Below are 19952 nucleotides of genomic sequence, written 5' to 3'. Positions count from 1 at the left end.
GGGAGAACAAATGGTTGAAATCTATATTGTCCGACTCAAGTTTTGTTCTTTACAGTATGGTTTTACATCTCACTAAGGAAGAACTGCAACACAGTAAGCATTCATTTGATGTACCTTTATTTACGGGGGAAAAAAACCCTATAATCAAGTCAGCCATTGTCTCATTTGCAGCAGGTTTATGGAACAGTTTATGGTGGTGTTTTAGTTGCAGTAGTTTTGCAGGTCATGTAAGGTGCAGGGTTTATGGCAGCACAGCTCCACAATGCCTCTTTTAACCATCAGTTCACTGTAATCTTTATATGGGTATTCAGCCAACTCGCCCTCCGGAGCAGATTTAGGGGGAAGGAACCCTGGAAAAAGAGAAGCATTTGAACATAATAATCTGAAAATGATCAATCCGAGGGTCGACTGATTATGCTGATTCTCAATATGACTTCTTCCTTACCCAGCAGAGGATCCGCCTCTCTTTTAGGGTTGTAGAAGAACCCGTTTGGGCCACAGACTAGGTACAGGGCGTCAACCAGGTGAGAACCACACAGGTATTGGGGTCCCATGGCATTGGTTCCTGCAGTGTAGAATGCCAGCCAGAAGAACAGCGCGCCAGCCTGGAGCCAAACCGCCATGATCTGAGAGACAGAACGAAAAGGAGAATACTGTATACCATATGATTAGACTCTGTGATGCAGAGCTGCATGGAAACAGAAGGTACTGTCAGTAAACTATGGTAACCATCATATAGTAACCTCTTACTCAAAGGATAACACGTCATTCTTTTCACACTTTCTAACGTAATATAAAAATTAACGTGCCTGCGAAAGAAGTCCGTTTCTGTTATTACTTCACTTATCAGAGCTATAAAGTAGCATTCTCTGAAAGATTAAGCCTTGGGGTTCTTACAGAATTTGCTGTACCATGTTGTTTTCTGTTTAGAAGCAACATTATTGAAAGGAAGATGTTATTTTATCCCGATATGTTCACATCAAGACCTGTCCACGAACACTATTCACAACCCTTTAAAAAAGACCTTTGAAAGAAGTATCGAAAATTTTCTTTTTCTTACCTGCGTTAGGAGACACGTAGACGTTCGGAGACGCCCTGTGAAGGTGGTCAGAGATGCTGAGAGAAAAGAGACAGTCGAGGACGAACAGCAGTCTTCTCCACCTTTATACCCGGTTGCTTTGTCCGAGTCAGCGGAAAAACGCACCGCACACATGCACAGAGCCTCTAATGCTGTTAAAGTGGCTGTCCAATCACACATGCCACATTAGCTACGTTTGTTCTCGCTAATTCACTTTTACACCTGAACAGACTCCAGTTTCCAGTTCGTCAATAATTAGCGAACGTACTCCTTTCAGCATGAACAACTTCCGAAATCATTTCAGGACAAAATTTTATAAAAGCGTCTGACCTGAGCCCTTCAGCAAAGTGCTCCAGCTATCTGGTGTTAAAAAGTGTGCTGTTTCATAGATGGGGTGTTTGCTTTGGAGAGCAACAGAAGGTGACAGCTGTTGGGTATAATTTGTTAAGATGGTTTTCCTGTAGGAGAAATGAAGCAAACTGTTAATGAGCTTCACAAACACACGCCTGTGTGTCATAGTGTCAGAGCGTTTCCTGTTCATCCAGTGAAAGATCGATGAGTAAAATTTATATATGTATATATATTCGGATTATATATTCCTGTTGGTGATCATCCAAATCATCATATTGGTCAAATTAAAATCAAGCATAGTTAGATGTCGGAATGTTTTTTGGAAATCTTTTCATTTTGTTGGATTTCTTTTTTCAATTTTGGTTGAAACCATATCACACCATCATTAAATTTCTTTATTACCTCACCTGCGATGGAGTCAGCGGGGCAAGGTATTGTTATCAGTTTGTTTGTGTGTCTGTTAACAATATAGCATTTAGCTGGTTGCACCATCTCATTATCTCTAGCCGCTTTATCCTGTTCTACAGGGTCGCAGGCAAGCTGGAGCCTATCCCAGCTGACTACGGGCGAAAGGCGGGGTACACCCTGGACAAGTCGGCAGGTCATCACAGGGCTGACACATAGACACAGACAACCATTCACACTCACAGTCAATTTAGAGTCACCAGTTAACCTAACCTGCATGTCTTTGGAGGAAACCCACGCGGACATGGGAGAACATGCAAACTCCGCTCAGAAAGGCCCTCACCGGCCACGGGGCTCGAACCCAGACCTTCTTGCTGTGAGGCGACAGCACTAACCACTACACCACCGTGCCACCCCCTGGTTGCACCAATTGACTTCAAATTTTCAGGGTAGGTGGGAAATGATCCGTAGAGTACCTGATTAAATTTTGGGGGTAATCAGGTCAAGGTCACCGGAAAGGTCAAAATCTTTTTTTTTTTTGCGATAACTTTCTTCAAATTCATCATTTTGACTTCAAGCCAAAACAAAATGTACATCTTTCAATTCTGCTTCCAACCATATGCTGCATGATGGGGTAGCTTGAACAGTCTCCATAGTGGCTGGGGGTTGAAGGTCAGGGGGTCAAGGTCATCAGTCAAAATAACATTTTCCATTATAACTCAAAAACGGTTGCTGATAGACAGATGTTTACTATTATGAGCATATAGAAACTCCCATATGGGCTTTCATTTGGCATCATGATCTTTGACCTTGAAAGGTCAAACTCAAGGTCATGGGTTTTCAAAGGGCTATAACTTTAAAATGGTTCATGATAGCCAGATGTTTACCATTATCAACTTATTATAAGTCCCATATGGGCTTTCAGTTGCCGCCATGACCTATGACCTTGAATGACTTTGAAATGTCAAAATCAAGGTCATGGATTTTCATAGGACTAGAACCTGACAGCTGATAATTGTGACATATTACCATTATCAACATATACAGTAGGTATAAAATAAGTGCTGCTGGGCGAGGTTTGTTTTGCCTGGCAACACTTGTTACTGCAGTTCTTATAGTTATGAAACTGTTTTCCTGGTGAATTGAATCAAATGGGTGTAAATCAACTGAGCAACTCATGAATAAGAAGAATATTAACTTGAATCAAATCACAGGAAAAATGTACCGCTCCAATAAATAGCCTGGACACTTTTCAATAACGAACTGGATATCTGAGTCTGAAATTCATTTCTCAGAGTTAACGGCTATGCTACACTGAACAAACTCCTCATTTAAGAAAACTACAGTCGTCCCTCTGGGTTTTATTACAAATTATTCAATCCGTTACACCGTTACAAACCACTGACACTGAAGACTCCTTCCAAGAATTGCACAAAATTTGACCATATTCAGTAAATTTTGTTTCAAAGTCACTATGAGAGCTGTTCTTAGAATAGAAACGATGACCTTCGATGAACATTTTTATTTATATTACAGTTTTCATGCCTCAATTATAGATAAAATCATTCAATCAGATCAATTTTTTTAACAATACTAATAAAAAATACAGTAGTAATAACAATAATAATAACAACAACAACAATAATAATTCAAAGTGCCTTATAAAATAACATTTAATAAAACCTATAATACAAGAAAAATTAAAGGGCGTATTCTTGAATTGTTAACACATACACTCTTCTGATTATTATCAGCAATTTTTGAAAAGTAGGTCTCATCAGGACGAATGGATGGAGGGATATGCATGACGTATGTGCAGAACATTTTAGCACTTAAAAGCTCCAAATCCAAACCGAAATTCAATCCAAGATATCCGAGATGATCAAGACCATGCCGTTACTATGATGATAGTCCACAATGAAGCTTATAAATACCTGTAGTAGCCCTTAGACCTGGACTCGTATGATGATCCTGTCAGTTAAAACTGAATGTAAGGAGGAGAAATGCAAGTTTTTAATCACAAACGTGTTTTCGTCGAATACAAATACATAAACGAACCCCATGCTGAGGATATACTGCTTGTAATTTGAGCCCTCTCCGTGTGCAAGGTCATGAACTCAAGGCGAAATGTAAACACACTGAATATTTCATGATCACGTTCATGCATTAACCTACAACATATCGTGTATCTGTGCTGACTGGACTCTGTATGTTCTCGCTCTCATGGTTTATTCAGAGAGTCCCTTTCAGCTCCAAATCGATCGTTCTCGCTAAAGGAAAGTTGGAGTTGACTGTTCTTTACAGTTTATCTACTTTCACATTTCCGCTTGTTTCTGCTGTAGCAACAAAATTGAAATGATTATACAAAGATGAAGCACATGCACACATTCATTCTCTCTCTGTCTCCTTCTCTCTCTGATGCAAACTTCAGACTGCTTTCTGTCTCACATCCTTCACACATACACAGCTGGATTCTTTCTGTTGCCCGTCCTGCATCAATACAGTCGAAACATCTAGAAAAAAAAAACAGTCACGGTTACCACGCTGAAGTTGAATATTTTCCTATAAAAGCAAATCAGAAAAATGTGTTTTATTCCAACAGCAAGTTGCCAATGAACGGTGGTGTAGTGGTTAGTGCTGTCGCCTCACAGCAAGAAGGTTCGGGTTCGAGCCCCGTGGCCGGCGAGGGCCTTTCTGTGCAGAGTTTGCATGGTGTCCGGGTGCTCCGGTTTCCCCCACAGTCCAAAGACATGCAGGTTAGGTTAACTGGTGACTCTAAATTGACCGTAGGTGTGAATGGTTGTCTGTGTCTATGTGTCAGCCCTGTGATGACCTGGCGACTTGTCCAGGGTGTACCCCGCCTTTCGCCCGTAGTCAGCTGGGATAGGCTCCAGCTCGCCTGCAACCCTGTAGGACAGGATAAAGCGGCTACAGATAATGAGATGAGATGAGAAGTTGCCAATGATTCATTTGTTTATTTAGAAAGTTTTATCCATTTATAGATGCATTAAAAGTTCCAGTTATCATTTACGTTATAGCAGCTAGAAACGATACATGTCCCCTGTGAATGAGGTGTTACTATAGAAACCATAAGGATAATCTGCAGCTGCACTACCCTCAGAGCTGCTGCACCTCTGACCAATCAAAATTGAGAGCTGTTGTATAAATATTTAACAGTTATTCCATAAAATTGAATCATACACGAGCTGATGGCTGATGAGGCACATAGCACCGAGTTGGCTATAATCCATGTACGATGAGATTGAGCATACATGTCAACCTATACGGAATGTCTGTATTTTATACAGATTTGATTCAATAAACGTAGTATACGGGCGTATAAATAAAGTTATACGGATTCTTTAAAAAAACTTCAATATTTATTTAGAGCTATAATCAATTCCCACGATGATAAAAGAGCGCATAACATTTACAAACGTACTGTACACCACAGACAGCTAGTAAAGAGTCTTATGAAATCGCACGTTATCTTGTGGTAGCGAGACTTCGTTCCACTTCTGATCATGCGCACACTGCATTGCGAGAATCCCACCAACCGTGAAGTCATAGACATATAAACATAGACGCCACCTTCTGCGTAGAATCATACGTCATCCTCGCTGCCATATTGGATGTGGCAAAGTGGAGATTCTTCAACCGTCTCTGGTATAGCGTCTAGACAGTAGCCGAGAATAAAGATGCCTCATTCATGTGCTGCGTTTAACTGTACCAACAGGTTTACCGTCCAAACGAGATCACATGGGATTACCTTTCACAGGTGAGACTGGAAAAATACTTTTCATTGTATTTGGTCATTTTAACGTAATTTTACAAACAGATTTTCCTGACTTTGTGGCTAATATGAAGTCTCGCGCATAATAGCCGCTCGGTGAAACCTGTCTCCAAACAATGAAGTATTTCCTTCGTAACTACGCTGATAACACTGTGTTTTTGTCAAACATTGGAGCTTTGTATTCATTCTGAAGGTTTATTGTTATTAATATTGAATAAAAAGTAAGTGGGATATATCATTGTTAATTATCATTCAAATTTTAGGTAAATTATTTTAATTTGCATCTTATACGGATTTTATAAGGGAAATACGGATTTTGGAGGTTGGTTATACAGGTTTGATTGACCAAAGGTTGACATGTATGATTGAGTGAAACAACAGTTTTATTCTATCCACATTCACTGGATTTTGAGAAATAGAGCTTTTTTCTTGTTATTTTTTGCAAATTCAATAAATAAAAACATTATACAAAACGTCCGACAAAATCATTTCCACTTAGAATGTAAACAAACTAATGAAATGACAGGAGCAATTTGTGCAAAATGTGATAATAATAATAATAATAATAATAATAATAATAATAATAATAATAATTGAAAAATAAAAACATACGTTTTTACCATCAAATACTTTTATTCCACATTTTGTTGCCTTGTTTGTATTTTGGGGGTTTTTGTTTTCGAGCATAGTTTTTATTGTGTCCTCAGTTGGTCCAGCAACACTCGCCACCATTTTCTTCTTCTTTAGGGTTTTTTGGTGGTTGGCAAACCAACTTAAAGGTGTGTTACTGCCACTGACTAGGCTGGAGTGCGGAACAGGCGATATGGGGGGGGATTTTACAGACAACTATATTCTTTTAGTTATTTCTGTTTCTTTCACATACTTGATAAAGTGATATATCTGACTTGATGCACTCCGCCATTTTGTTTTTTCTCTACTCACAGTATATGAGCTGATATCCTAGTAGTAGAGTAGCCAATCAGAAAGCACAATTGCTCATATCCAGTGAATGTGGACAGAATAATAAACAATGTGTGACACAGGATGATGGCCTACATCTTTGAAAAGGATTCAACAAATGTTTAAGTAATAAATAAATTCCAAGAAATTAGTTTTGCTGAAAGTCAGACAACGAAGTCTCACCCTTGAGCTTGGACAACTTGACTTCTCCCTTAGTGGGAGTTGATTGGCTGTTGCCATCGATGACGGATGCTGCTTTTCTGTCCACCAAATCGGTCCTCACTTGTCCAAGAGTCCTCAGGAGGCACATCGTGTCAAGGTTTTCACTCTCGCCCTCTGTTAATAACTCTAATACCTGCACGTGTGCAGAAAACAAACTGGTTATCAGTAAGCTTCCAGTGATTTGGGACACCTGATGGATGTGAGAAAATTGTTTTAAAAAAAGAAAATAAGGTTTTTTTTCAACATTTGACATTGTGTGACCACAGAACAGACCTGCAGACATTTATAGCTCTTCAGCTCGCTCAGGTTCTCCTCCAGGAACAGCAGGTAGATGCTGAGGTCGTCATAGCGACCAGAGCTGGCGTGCAGCCCCTGGGCGTGGTTGAAAGCAGGCAGGAGCCTGTAAGGGCGGAGCAACTGGCTTTGCTGCCTCTGCCAGGTGGGTACGAGTGCTGCACTAATCACCACAGGAATGAGCAGCAGATACACTGCTATGTTAATGCAGCTGAGCAGACGGAACACACCCACAGCCACCAGCTTACACTGCACCGCAGGCAACACGCTGTCACCCAGGTTGGTACCTGAGTACACACGGATTGGAGATTAAACAGACGTAAGGACGGAAACAACAGCATTTACGCTAGCATCCATGAGCCATGAGTGTTACCAGTGTGTATGTGGCAGGGGAACTGGTCACTCCGGGACACCAGGCAGATGTAGTAGAGCAGGTAGCTGCAAGCCATCAGTAACGTGAGCAGAGTGAGAACTCGACATAGCAGGTACTTCCACGCCAGTGCCCGCGTCCCACACTTGGTCCTCAGATACTGTTCCACCAGAGGGTACTTAAAGCAACCCTCCGCCACCTCCAGAGCGCTGCCACCCACATCCATACACACAAGGAAGGGTGGACAAATCAGAAATGCATTCGCTTGCCTGATGGCAAAGTAAACGCTGTCTGTTCCTGTGTTGTCCAGGTAACTAGCCCAACATTAATTAGCTTAATAGCATGAACGTCTTTGCCTATGAGCTGTCATGGAATGATGCAATTTGTGAAGTATTTTAACAATTCTGTTTCAAGGCCAAGTGTAGTTATAGTCATCTCTGACAGCCACAAGTGCTGCTTTGGAAGCGCTGTAGATTTGCTATTAACGTGAAAAAAAAAGGTGCTTTCCAAGGTTCGAATAGTTTGGTGTCTGATTTTGTTTGCTCTTTTTTTTTTTCAGTTTTGCTCATGGAGCTAACTCAAAATTCTCAACACTGATTTTTCATGACACTCCATCTTTAATCAAACTCTGTAATCTGCTTCAGGTTTCTCCACAGATGCACAATTACCTGTGGGAATCCTCACTAATGTCCTTGGTGTCAGGGTTGGTGGATGCCAAGCTCTTGGCAAGGCGGATGGCACGGTTGTAACAGCGATCCAGTTCCTCCATAATGAAGCTGAGGTCTGAGGAGAGCTGAGGAGCAGCGGTGAAGCGCCAGAACAGAGCAGGAACGTACACGAGGACGGCCGCCAGCAGAAGGATGTAAGGAAAGAACTAGAAAGTAACAGAAACTGTGTCAGAAAGTCACAATGAGGAGAGGAAACGTCTTGGTGTTGGAGTTTGACACTGCATTACCTTATGGAACCACATAGGGGAGCCATCATCTGTAGTTTGGCTTTCAGCAGCAACCCAGCAGAAAGAGTCGACGTACACGGCCTGGCGCAGGCTGAAGTTGGTTGGTGGGAAACAGCTAATCTGGGCACCTAAGAGGAGAAAAGAGTTGACTACTGATTATTTGATCCCATATTAATTGGTGTATCAGAGTATATACCTTCCAAACAAACACTGCAGGAATGTTACAAAGTCGGCAAGACTTCGTAAAGAACAGGGACATGTGCTGGAGCTCACTGATGTACAGTGGATGCTGAGAGGTTTTAGGAGACTTGAGAAATTTGGTTAATATTGCTGAAGAAATTCTGTCAATATATAAAAATAATACAGACAGACGGAAACAAAAAAATCTGACAACATTTGTGATCAAATTTATACAAAAAGAAAGAATGAAAGTTTAAAAAAGAAATCTAAAATGGCAAAAAAGAGAAATGCAAAAAGTAATAGTTGTGACAGAAAGAAGAAAAATAAATAAATATATTTACAGTATTTATTTAATGTAATGTAATATAAGTAACATTCATTCATTCATTATCTCTAGCCGCTTTATCCTGTTCTACAGGGTCGCAGGCAAGCTGGAGCCTATCCCAGCTGACTACGGGCGAAAGGCGGGGTACACCCTGGACAAGTCGCCAGGTCATCACAGGGCTGACACATAGACACAGACAACCATTCACACCTACGGTCAATTTAGAGTCACCAGTTAACCTAACCTGCATGTCTTTGGACTGTGGGGGAAACCGGAGCACCCGGAGGAAACCCACACGGACACGGGGAGAACATGCAAACTCTGCACAGAAAGGCCCTCGCCGGCCACGGGGCTCGAACCCGGACCTTCTTGCTGTGAGGCGACAGCGCTAACCACTACACCACCGTGCCGCCCATATAAGTAACAATTAAATAATATAATCAGAAGGCAAAGGAAAATTAATGCAAAAAAATCAGCAAAGCCAATTAAATGCGAAAGTGAAAAAAACATGTTTTACGGTGGGGGGTTTTATGTCAGTGATGGAGTCTGAGACCCCGTTTACACATAGCCGGGTATCTATAAAAACGGATATTTATTTATGCGGTTGCACCCATCATATACACGTAAACGGAGGTTTCAGTCACTGAAAACGGCTGCTTTCGAAAACTCCAGGCAAAGTGGGGATTTGTGAAAACTCCATTTTCATGCTGCGTGTAAACAGTGGGAAACGGAGTTTTCTGTGTGTTCTGGGGAAAACGGAGTTTTAGCATTGTGATCTGACGGTCCCTCCTCCTTGGCTTTCAGATCTCTGGTTGGCTTTCTATTTGTTTGACATGTTTTTGACAGCCTCCCCTGGCTGGTTTTGAGCATTGTGTAAACAGAATTATTTTCTAGTACGGGGAGGAGAAGATACCCATTTTCATAAATACCTGGCTACGTGTAAACGGAGTATGATACACCTTTATTGGAAATGTTTTACAGATGAACGATATGTTTTGAGAAAAAGTAAAATAAATGGAAGGGAAGACGATAGAAAGAAAAACAGAAATGATGCAGTGTTTATTCAAATATGCGGTGATTTTTCTGCGTTTGCAAACAGAAATTGAAAAAGAAAGAAAGAAAGAAAGAAAGAAAGAAAGAAATGTTCAGTGGAAAAAACATTTGTTTTTCTAAGTTTGTAGAAATTCTGTCATTCCATCATAGCAAATACAGAAATACAGACAAAAATAATAAAAAAAACACCCAAAACATAATGCATCATTATGCAGATTTTATAGATAGATAGATAGATAGATAGATAGATAGATAGATAGATAGATAGATAGATAGATAGATAGATAGATAGATAGATAGATTCAGTGGAAAAAAACATTTGTTTTTCTCAGTTTGTAGAAACTCTGTCATTCCATCATAGTAGTAAATACAGAAATACAGACAAAAATGGAAAAAAATGGAATGATCATTTGTGGTTATGCAGATTTTGGAGATAGATAGATAGAAAGGCCACGAAACTGTTCTTATGTAATCAAGAATTTGAAAGAAGGACAAAATATTTGTTAAAGAAATTCATCCATCCATCATCTCTAGCTGCCTTATCCTGTTCTACAGGGTTGCAGGAGCCTATCCCAGCTGACCAGGATTCTCATTCTCACACCTACGGTCAATTTAGAGTCACCAGTTAACCTAACCTGCATGTCTTTGGACTGTGGGGGAAACCGGAGCACCCGGAGGAAACCCACACAGACACCATGCAAACTCCACACAGAAAGGCCCTCGCCAGCCAGGGGGCTCGAACCCGGACTGTCTTGCTGTGAGGCGACAGCGCTAACCACTACACCACCATGCCGTCCCGTTAAAGAAATTATATTATTTAATTCTATTTGAAAAGGGAAAAAAGGAAAGAAAAATAAAACAATATTACAATATTTGTTGTGCGGGCTGTATGGAACTGAGGAATGAGAAGGAAGGTAGAAATGTTTTGGGGGGGGGACATTTGTTTTGTTTTTCTATGTTTGTAGAAATTCTTTAATTCCATCAAGACAGAAATACAGACAAAAATAGAAAAAGAAAAGAAACTAAGGCATCATTTGTGGTTCTGTGGGTTTTGGAAAGAAAGAAAGAAAGAAAGAAAGAAAGAAAGAAAGAAAGAAAGAAAGAAAGAAAGTCACTAACTTGTGATGTAATCAAGAATTTGAAAGGAGGACAAAATATTTGTTTAAGAAATTATATTTCTGTTAATTCTATTTCAAAAAGGAAAAAGAGAAAGAAAAAGAAAACAGTATTGCAATATTTGTTGTGTGCTGAATGGAGGGAGAGAATAAAAAGGAAGGAAGGAAGGAAGGAAGGAAGGAAGGAAGGAAGGAAGGAAGGTCACTAATTGTTCTTATATAATCAAGAATTTGAAAGGACAAAATATTTGTTTAAGAAATTCTATTATTTATTTCTTTTAATTCTATTTTATAAAGGAGAAGGGGAAAGGAAAAAGGAATCACTGCAATATTTGTTGTGCGTGCTGAATGGAGGGAGAGAAAAGGAAGGAAGGAATTAAGGAAGGTCCAGGGGATGAAAACTGCTCGGATGCTGGTCACAGACCCCTCACTGAGATCTTTCTCCTCTTTCCTTTGTCTGATTCTCGTGCACGCGCACTGCGCCCCTGTTCCGGTGTGAATGAGCGGCTGCGCGCGCGCGGTTTCGTTTCTTTGTCTACTCTCGGTTCCACAGAGTCGCCGCTTCCGGTCAGGTTTTTGAACAAAAATGCTCAAATAAACACCAAGAAACTGAGCTACACGCAGTTATTCGGGCTTTGTTTGTAGTTCCGGATGTCGATTTCATTTACAGTTGGGTAACAAAAGAGAAAATAAATCTTAATGGAACTATCTGTATTTAAATAAGGAAAAACCCCTGAAATAAATAGCTATTAAATATTTGTAGTCTGTTATTATGCTATTAGTACTTGGTTTTCTTTTCTTCAGTGTCCTGTCAGTGATAAAGTGCTCTGTCATGCATCACAGGAGCTAATGAATGGTGTGTCTCATTCATTCATTCATTCATTCAGGAAGCTACAAATCTTTTGTAGTAAAAGTGTAAATAAACGCCCAGATCGTGAACAGTGAGGCTGTCACTGCACACTCACTCACCCACAGACACCTCCTGAGCGAAGGCGAGGGAGATGAGCAGCAGAGGAAGACCCACTGCGATGAAAGTCACCAGTTTATCAGCAGCCAGTTCCAGACGCAGCCCTTTGTATTTCCCCTCTGCGGATTCCTTCAGCAGAAAATCAGAAAAAAGGAATTCTGTAGCGACGTGAGCTCCCACCATGATCAAACAGCCAGGCTGCGTCCCAAAGCGAGAATTAGTGCACACTGTAAAAAATGTAACTTGCAAAATTGTTGAGTGAAAAAAAAGAATTCTGAGTTCATTATCTCATCATCTCTAGCCGCTTCATCCTGTTCTGCAGGAGCCTATCCCAGCTGACGACGGGCGAAAGGCGGGGTACACCCTGGACAAGTCATCACAGGGCTGACACATAGACACAGACAACCATTCACACCTACGGTCAATTTAGAGTCACCAGTTAATCTAACCTGCATGTCTTTGGACTGTGGGGGAAACCGGAGCACCCGGAGGAAACCCACGCGGACACGGGGAGAACATGCAAACTCCGCACAGAAAGGCCCTCGCCGGCCACGGGGCTCGAACCCGGACCTTCTTGCTGTGAGGTGACAGCGCTAACCACTACACCACCGTGACACCCGGATTATAAGTTGAATGAACAAATTTCCCTTCTAATTGTTCAAGTAACTAAAAAAAAATAGTTGAGACGCCTTTCCTTCGCCATAAGTTCATAGGAATTGGAAAATTAAGTTAAGTGAACTAATATATTCAAGTGCTGATTGACGCCCCTTAACCGATGCCACTGCGCAGGCGCACTTCACAAGTTCGAAAGTTTCAACGGTCGGGTGGAATGAGAAGTCCGTGCTGCTTGACTTCCTCAAGGTAAGATGGACTATTGCCTTTTTATGCAATTTAACCTCATCTCATCTCATTATCTCTAGCCGCTTTATCCTTCTACAGGGTCGCAGGCAAGCTGGAGCCTATCCCAGCTGACTACGGGCGAAAGGCGGGGTACACCCTGGACAAGTCGCCAGGTCATCACAGGGCTGACACATAGACACAGACAACCATTCACACTCACATTCACACCTACGGTCAATTTAGAGTCACCAGTTAACCTAACCTGCATCTTTGGACTGTGGGGGAAACCGGAGCACCCGGAGGAAACCCACGCGGACACGGGGAGAACATGCAAACTCCACACAGAAAGGCCCTCGCCGGCCCCGGGGCTCGAACCCAGGACCTTCTTGCTGTGAGGTGACAGCGCTAACCACTACACCACCGTGCCGCCCGCAATTTAACCTAATTTTCGATTTATTAAGTTATAAATCATAAACTTTCAGGATGTACATGGAGTAGTCTTGTTGCTATTTGCAAAACTTTAAGGCAGTGTCTGTGAAGATTCTCAGTCATCCAGGTCATGGTAAACTGTGGGTGGTAAAAGAGAGCAACTGGACTTGCTTGAAGATTTTTGAAGACGTTTCACCTCTCATCCGAAAGGCTTCTTCAGTTCTGTCTGACTGGTAGGGAGCATCAGGTATTTATCCTCTCATGGATGAAAAGCTCATCTAAGGTGTCGTTGAGTCATCCTGTTGGTGTGGGTCACTGGGGGCTGGATGTGAACCGCCTCGAGAGTCGTTGGGGTGATCAATGGGTTGCCCGTTAAGGTGATCAATGGAATGCTGATTATCTCTGTCCTCTTGTGTGTCACTGAAAACAGCTGGGTTTTGGTGTGCATTCAGTTGTCTGGGAAGTGTGCCAAGGACTGCATTGTACGTGGCTGATAAATGATGTCTTAGACCCCCACCTCTGTTCAGTGATGGCCGTTCCAGGTTGCCTTTTTTTTAAGGCAGTGCTATCGCCGTAGCATTGTGGTTGGCTATGCTAGGCAGGCCCAGTGTCTAGCTTGACCTAAGCTTTGTCAACCCCAAAAAGTGCTGTCAACCCCAAAAAGGCCACAGGACCAGATGGAGTACCAGGGAAAGTACTCAAGGCATGTGCTGACCAGCTAGCTCCAGTCTTCACTGACATTTTCAATCTGTCACTGGAACAAGCCAACATCCCAGCCTGCCTAAAATTGGCCACCAATATCCCAGTCCCCAAAAAGTCACCCACAACCAACCTCAACGACTTCTGCCCAGTAGCACTCACTCCAGTCATCACAAAGTGCTTTGAAAAATTGGTGATGAGAAACATCAAAGCCTGTCTCCCCCCCACCTTCGACCCACAACAGTTTGCATACCAGCCAAACAGATCCACTGAAGATGCAATAACCACAGCCCTCCACAACGCACTGAGCCACCTCGAGAAAAAGGGGAGCTATGTCAGGATGCTCTTCGTTGACTACAGCTCAGCCTTTAACACAATAATACCGGACATTCTTATCCCCAAGTTGGCCAACCTAGGGCTCCCACCCTCCACCTGCTCCTGGATTAAGGACTTTCTGGTCAACTGACCCCAGCATGTGAAGCTGGGTCCCCACCTCTCATCCGTCCGCACGCTCAGCACCAACTCGCCCCAAGGCTGTGTGCTGAGCCGACTACTCTACTCACTCTACACGCATGACTGCAGACCCACCCACCCTGAGAACATCATTGTGAAATTCGCAGATGACACAACGGTGGTGGGGATGATCACAGAGGGGAATGAGGCGGCCTACAGAGATGAGGTCCTTAGACTCAGCGAGTGGTGTGCCTTCAACAACCTGGCGCTGAACATCTCCAAAACTAAGGAACTCATCCTGGACTGCTGACGGAACAAAGCCTCCCCTGCCCCCCTGTACATCAACGGCAAAAGCGTGGAGCGAGTGGAATCCTTCAAATTCCTTGGGGTCCACATCTCTGCTGACCTCTCCTGGGCAGCCAACACCACCGCACTGGTTAAAAAGGTGCAGCAGAGACTACACTTCCTGAGAGTGCTCAGGAAGGAGCAACTTGACACAAAACTGCTGGTGACCTTCTACCGGTCAGCCATTGAGAGCCTGCTGACCTATGCTGTGTCAGTGTGGCACTCAAGCTGCACAGAAGCGGACAGAAAAAGACTGCAGAGGGTGACTAACACAGCACAAAAGATCATAGGCTGCCCTTTACCTCCTTTGTCCACCATCTACAACTCCCGGTGCCTAGGCAGGGCAAAGAGCATCATAAGAGACTATACACACCCTGGCTTCCACCTCTTTGACCTGCTGCCCTCTGGCAGGCGCTACAGGGCCATACCAGCCAAAACAAACAGACTCAGGGACAGTTTCTTTCCAAGAGCTGTCACAATACTCAACTCAAGTTTGCACTGAGGAACTGTTATGCTTGAACACCACTGACAAGGTAACCATCACCACAATGCTGCTTACCACTTGATCTCAACCTAGTCTCTCCTTGTCAGACTGTAAACTGTCATATTTGCACTGTAAATGCCACAAGACTGTCATATTGCACTATCATATCAAGTCAGTTCATCTGTTCTTAGACATCCACTTTCTTGTCATTTTAAGTACTGTAAACTGTCATATTTGCACTATTAATATCATAGCTATCTGTAAACTGTCTTATTGCACTATCATATCAAGTCAGATCTTTTTTTTTTGGGTTGCCTACATACTGAAAATAGGCGTCTGTACATGCCAATGCTACCTCTATCACTTGATGCAGCTAGTCACTTTATTCTCAACCCTGTTACTGTTATGCACCTGTGTTCCTTCAGGGACTTGCACAAGTTTATGTATAGTTTAGGTATAGTTGTCAGTAGGTTTTTTTTTTAGTAATAGTTTTTTTAGTAGTAGTTTTATATTAGTTTCATTGTACATATTTTCCTATGTCTATTTTAGTATTTATGTGTGCACTGTATGGTGATGCTTTAAATCTCATTGTACTTGTATAATGACAATAAAGGCTTGCTATTCTATTCTATTCTATTCTATTCTATTTGGGCCACACCAATTTAATTAGTTGGTTCTTGGATTTTTTCAGGAAAAATATGAAGCGAGCGAGTGAAATAAAAATAAAAAAAATGCTCTGATGGTAAAATTAGCAGTGGAAATAGAGGGCTTTCATAATAGACAGTCCCCCCAGGATTTTGCGGGCCTTTTTTGTGATTGTTGCGGGCTAAAATGTCTGATGTTGCGTGAGGAAGTGAAAGTTGCGAGAAATTGTTGCGATTTTCTCTTTTTGTGATTAAAATTGAGTGATATGTTAAATATTAAGTTATTACTGAAAAACTATTGATTAAAAAAACAAAGACACTGAGAAATGGTCCTATAAACAACTTTACCAATATAAAAGATTACCAGGACTACAAAAATGCAGAAAAATAGGCTTTACTTATCCAAATGCACCTGTTGGTTCAAAAGTTAAAGTGCAGAGAACCTCACAGCACAACATGAAGTTACCTTCAAATATAATATAAATGCCTCAGCTTTCATGTAAGAAAAAAAAAACTATTAATACTAGTACTGTGTGCAGGCAGTCTCTCCTGAAGACTAAACTAAACAATAATTATAAACTAATAAAATAAATGGCTCAGGCTTCAGAGAAGAAAAAAAAAAAACAATTTGAACAGAATCTCACAGTATGATGCTGAAGCTGCCTAAACAATGGAAAATAAAATACCATTTTGGCAAAAACGTTGGCATCCATTAATTTCTTGTATTAAGTAAAAAAAAAATGTAAAGTGCACACAGTCCTTCACTGTAAACATAACACACTTTCAGTAACAGAATTTAAGCCTATATAAACACTGACTCACACATGCAGTGTTGCCAGATATTGCTGACGTTTTCCAGCCCACTGCGCACATGCTGCTTCTCTTGAACGTACACACGGAAGTAAGGTGGAAGGTAGTTTGTCGACGTCACCTCAAGACGTCAAATTTGTGGGAAAGTTGCGGTGATTGGATATAATTGCAGCACCGCCCTGAATTCGCGGGGATTGGTTGAATTTGCGTTGATGTTGCAAATCGCAACATCGCGAAATCCTGGAGGCTCTGATAGAGAAACAAAATAAAGACAATACATTATTTTTACATATTTCATATGGCTCTTTTAATAGCTTATCTTATTTCCACCCATATGCATTAAAGATAATTGAAAATAAAAGTCTGAAACAACAGTCTTGTGACTAATAGCATTAGACCGACAAGATCGTGCTGTTTCACCAGATATGCGGACCGTAGCCTATGTGACTAAAACTCTGCGATCAATTAAACCGAGATGAATATTCATCAATGTGCCTTCTTGAATTTCGACACACCTGTGAAAGATTTTACGCTTCTGTTCGCTGAATAGCCTAACAATCACAAACACAGGCTTTGCAGGATTCCCCTCCACAGGCATGTTTCTTCCACAAGTCTTTATCTAAAGTGATAGGGGCGATTTGATTGTTTTTCGACATCACGTGACCTCAACCTGCAGTCTTCAGTATTTATTTATTTTTTTTCATTTTGCATTTTCTTGAAGCGGCGATTCCGAGAACCAACTAATCGAATTGGTGTGGCCTTGGCGAACAAATTATTTCATGTCGGAAATTTCCCTCGCACTTCTGTTTAAACTGACTCCCAAAGCAAAATTAACATAAGCGTGACTAGATATAATCTCTGTCCATGCCCATTTCGGTCATTGTTGGCACAGGCACATGGCGGGGCATATCACAGCAGGATGAATGAACTCCAAGACAAACTTCTATGTTTGTTTGCGCATTACTTGGTAAAATCAGGAGTTGCATTGTGGTTGTGATGGTTCGAGATAATTATTTTGATCGCATTTACCAAATTCTGATCCCAAATACCATGGCAATATCAAAGAGGGGTTTACTTGGGTTGTGCACTTGCAAGGAGGGAAAACTAACTGCACGCGCCGAGTTTTAGCTAGCTCTTGAGGGTTGAACTTAACTGTCAAAGTCCATGTAGTGTATTTTGATTTTGATGTATTAGCTTTAACCAGGATAGCGTTTCATGTTAAGATTGATTTAGGAAAGTGTTTCAGTGGTATTGCAGCCTAGTTTAGAGTGCGCCACAATAGGCAAGTCATGTACAGCATGTTCACTTTGTACATTCAGTGAGCTAATCTGCCTCCCTGCTGGAATTGTGTTGTAGGCTAGTCCTACAGCAAAGCAAACTATCTAATTGTTCTTCAGCTGTTCTTTTACTAATAGCGTGAAACTCATCTCATCTCATCTCATCTCATCTCATCTCATCTCATCTCATCATCTCTAGCCACTTTATCCTGTTCTACAGGGTTGCAGGCAAGCTGGAGCCTATCCCAGCTGACTACGGGCGAAAGGCGGGGTACACCCTGGACAAGTCGCCAGATCATCACAGGGCTAGCGTGAAACTTGACAATGTTAAATATATTAATAGTAATGTGAGCATAGTGACTGTTAACCTGTATCATTTGTAGTCAAAAGCTGACTAATATAATTAATTTTATGTTTATGTAATATTGAATGATTGAATAAAACAACTTATTATATGACACGTTTTGTGATTTGCAGATTTGGAATGCAGTGCAAACTGTGTAAGTTTGAACATCCCAGTCCCGCAGTACTCCTGAAACACTACAGGTTGTGCCACTACCAAGGACGCTCTTGGTCACTGCCTTGTCTTTACCCTGAGTGTCCGTGCACATTTAAAACCACAAGTGCGTTGAAGTGTCATTTGTCAAGAGTGCACAGAGCAATTCTACAACAAGCAGCCAAGTTGTTTTTTACATGTGAGACCTGGGATTTTAGAGAGATTTGTGGACCAAACACATTTTTAAGCCACATCAAATGTCACTTGAGGAGACACGGATCTGTGAAGTGTCCTTTAAGGAACTGCACGGTTACAACCAACATTCTTTCTACATTTAGTAGCCACATATCAAGGAAACAGGGCGGCACGGTGGTGTAGTGGTTAGCGCTGTCGCCTCACAGCAAGAAGGTCCTGGGTTCGAGCCCCGGGGCCGGCGAGGGCCTTTCTGTGTGGAGTTTGCATGTTCTCCCCGTGTCCGCGTGGGTTTCCTCCGGGTGCTCCGGTTTCCCCCACAGTCCAAAGACATGCAGGTTAGGTTAACTGGTGACTCTAAATTGACCGTAGGTGTGAGTGTGAATGGTTGTCTGTGTCTATGTGTCAGCCCTGTGATGACCTGGCGACTTGTCCAGGGTGTACCCCGCCTTTCGCCCGTAGTCAGCTGGGATAGGCTCCAGCTTGCCTGCGACCCTGTAGAAGGATAAAGCGGCTAGAGATAATGAGAATGAGATATCAAGGAAACATAAAGCATATTCCCTTGAAGATTTTAGTCCATCTGTGACATCTCAGCAAGAAGTGTCAGGCAACTGTGAAACAATCTTGTCGTCTGAAGATGATCCTTCCACTGATGATCCGAATTTTGTAGACTTTGATCCTTTTGTGAATGAAACGACTTATCCAGTTGACTTTGAGAAACTTGAACACAAACTTGCCTCATTGCTGCTGTACATGCAGACTATATTGCACATCACAAAAAGAGCAACTCAGGAAATATTGGATGGTTTTAGTGATTTGGTGTCATTCACAAGGCTTGCCTCAAAGGAATTGATCAAAGATATTTTAAAGCGGTGTGATAATATTGATGATGCGTTAGCTGAGAAGCTTTCTGAACAGGTAATTGAGACTGTACGTAATACGGATCCTTTACATGCCAACACTGCAGAGAAAGGCAGCCTTTCAACAGAACATAGGCGAGTAACCTATTACAAAAAGCATTTTCAAGTCAAGCCCTGTGATGGCCTGGCGACTTGTCCAGGGTGTACCCCGCCTCTCGCCCGTAGTCAGCTGGGATAGGCTCCAGCTTGCCTGTGACCCTGTAGAAGGATAAAGCGGCTAGAGATAATGAGATGAGATGAGATTTTCAAGTCATAGACCCAGTTGAATATCTGTACGACAGATTGCACAAAAATA

General features: G+C 41.9%; 2 protein-coding genes across 2 annotated transcripts; both read right to left on the bottom strand.

The window, feature by feature from the left end:
- Window positions 1-201: 201 nt before the first annotated feature.
- ins (preproinsulin) lies at window positions 202-623 on the bottom strand. The gene is made up of 2 exons (XM_060913392.1): window positions 446-623; window positions 202-350 (listed from the first exon to the last, which is right to left on the bottom strand). Exons 1-2 carry the CDS (start codon window positions 621-623, stop codon window positions 202-204), a joined length of 327 nt encoding a protein of 108 aa, XP_060769375.1.
- A 3638-nt stretch (window positions 624-4261) lies between these two features.
- Window positions 4262-12251, bottom strand: panx1b (pannexin 1b). Its single transcript, XM_060912308.1, has 7 exons — window positions 12071-12251; window positions 8429-8556; window positions 8142-8347; window positions 7477-7682; window positions 7083-7390; window positions 6771-6942; window positions 4262-4347 (listed from the first exon to the last, which is right to left on the bottom strand). The coding sequence occupies exons 1-7, from the start codon at window positions 12249-12251 to the stop codon at window positions 4262-4264; spliced, it is 1287 nt and encodes a 428-aa protein (XP_060768291.1).
- Between the last annotated feature and the right edge of the window lie 7701 nt (window positions 12252-19952).

This window comes from Neoarius graeffei, chromosome 28 (genome assembly GCF_027579695.1).
Source record: "Neoarius graeffei isolate fNeoGra1 chromosome 28, fNeoGra1.pri, whole genome shotgun sequence".
Taxonomy (NCBI): domain Eukaryota; kingdom Metazoa; phylum Chordata; class Actinopteri; order Siluriformes; family Ariidae; genus Neoarius; species Neoarius graeffei.
This window is presented reverse-complemented; position numbering and strand designations above follow the sequence as displayed.

Excerpts from the sequence above, each read along its gene's own strand:
- panx1b (XM_060912308.1), bottom strand. The coding sequence starts at position 12,251 with ATGGTGGGAGCTCACGTCGCTACAGAATTCCTTTTTTCTGATTTTCTG. Across the intron at positions 8,348-8,428 it reads CCCCTATGTGGTTCCATAAG|TTCTTTCCTTACATCCTTCT; the intron begins GTAATGCAGTGT and ends GTTACTTTCTAG. Across the intron at positions 7,683-8,141 it reads ATTAGTGAGGATTCCCACAG|CGCTCTGGAGGTGGCGGAGG; the intron begins GTAATTGTGCAT and ends TGTGGGTGGCAG.
- ins (XM_060913392.1), bottom strand. The coding sequence starts at position 623 with ATGGCGGTTTGGCTCCAGGCTGGCGCGCTGTTCTTCTGGCTGGCATTC. Across the intron at positions 351-445 it reads AGAGGCGGATCCTCTGCTGG|GGTTCCTTCCCCCTAAATCT; the intron begins GTAAGGAAGAAG and ends CTCTTTTTCCAG.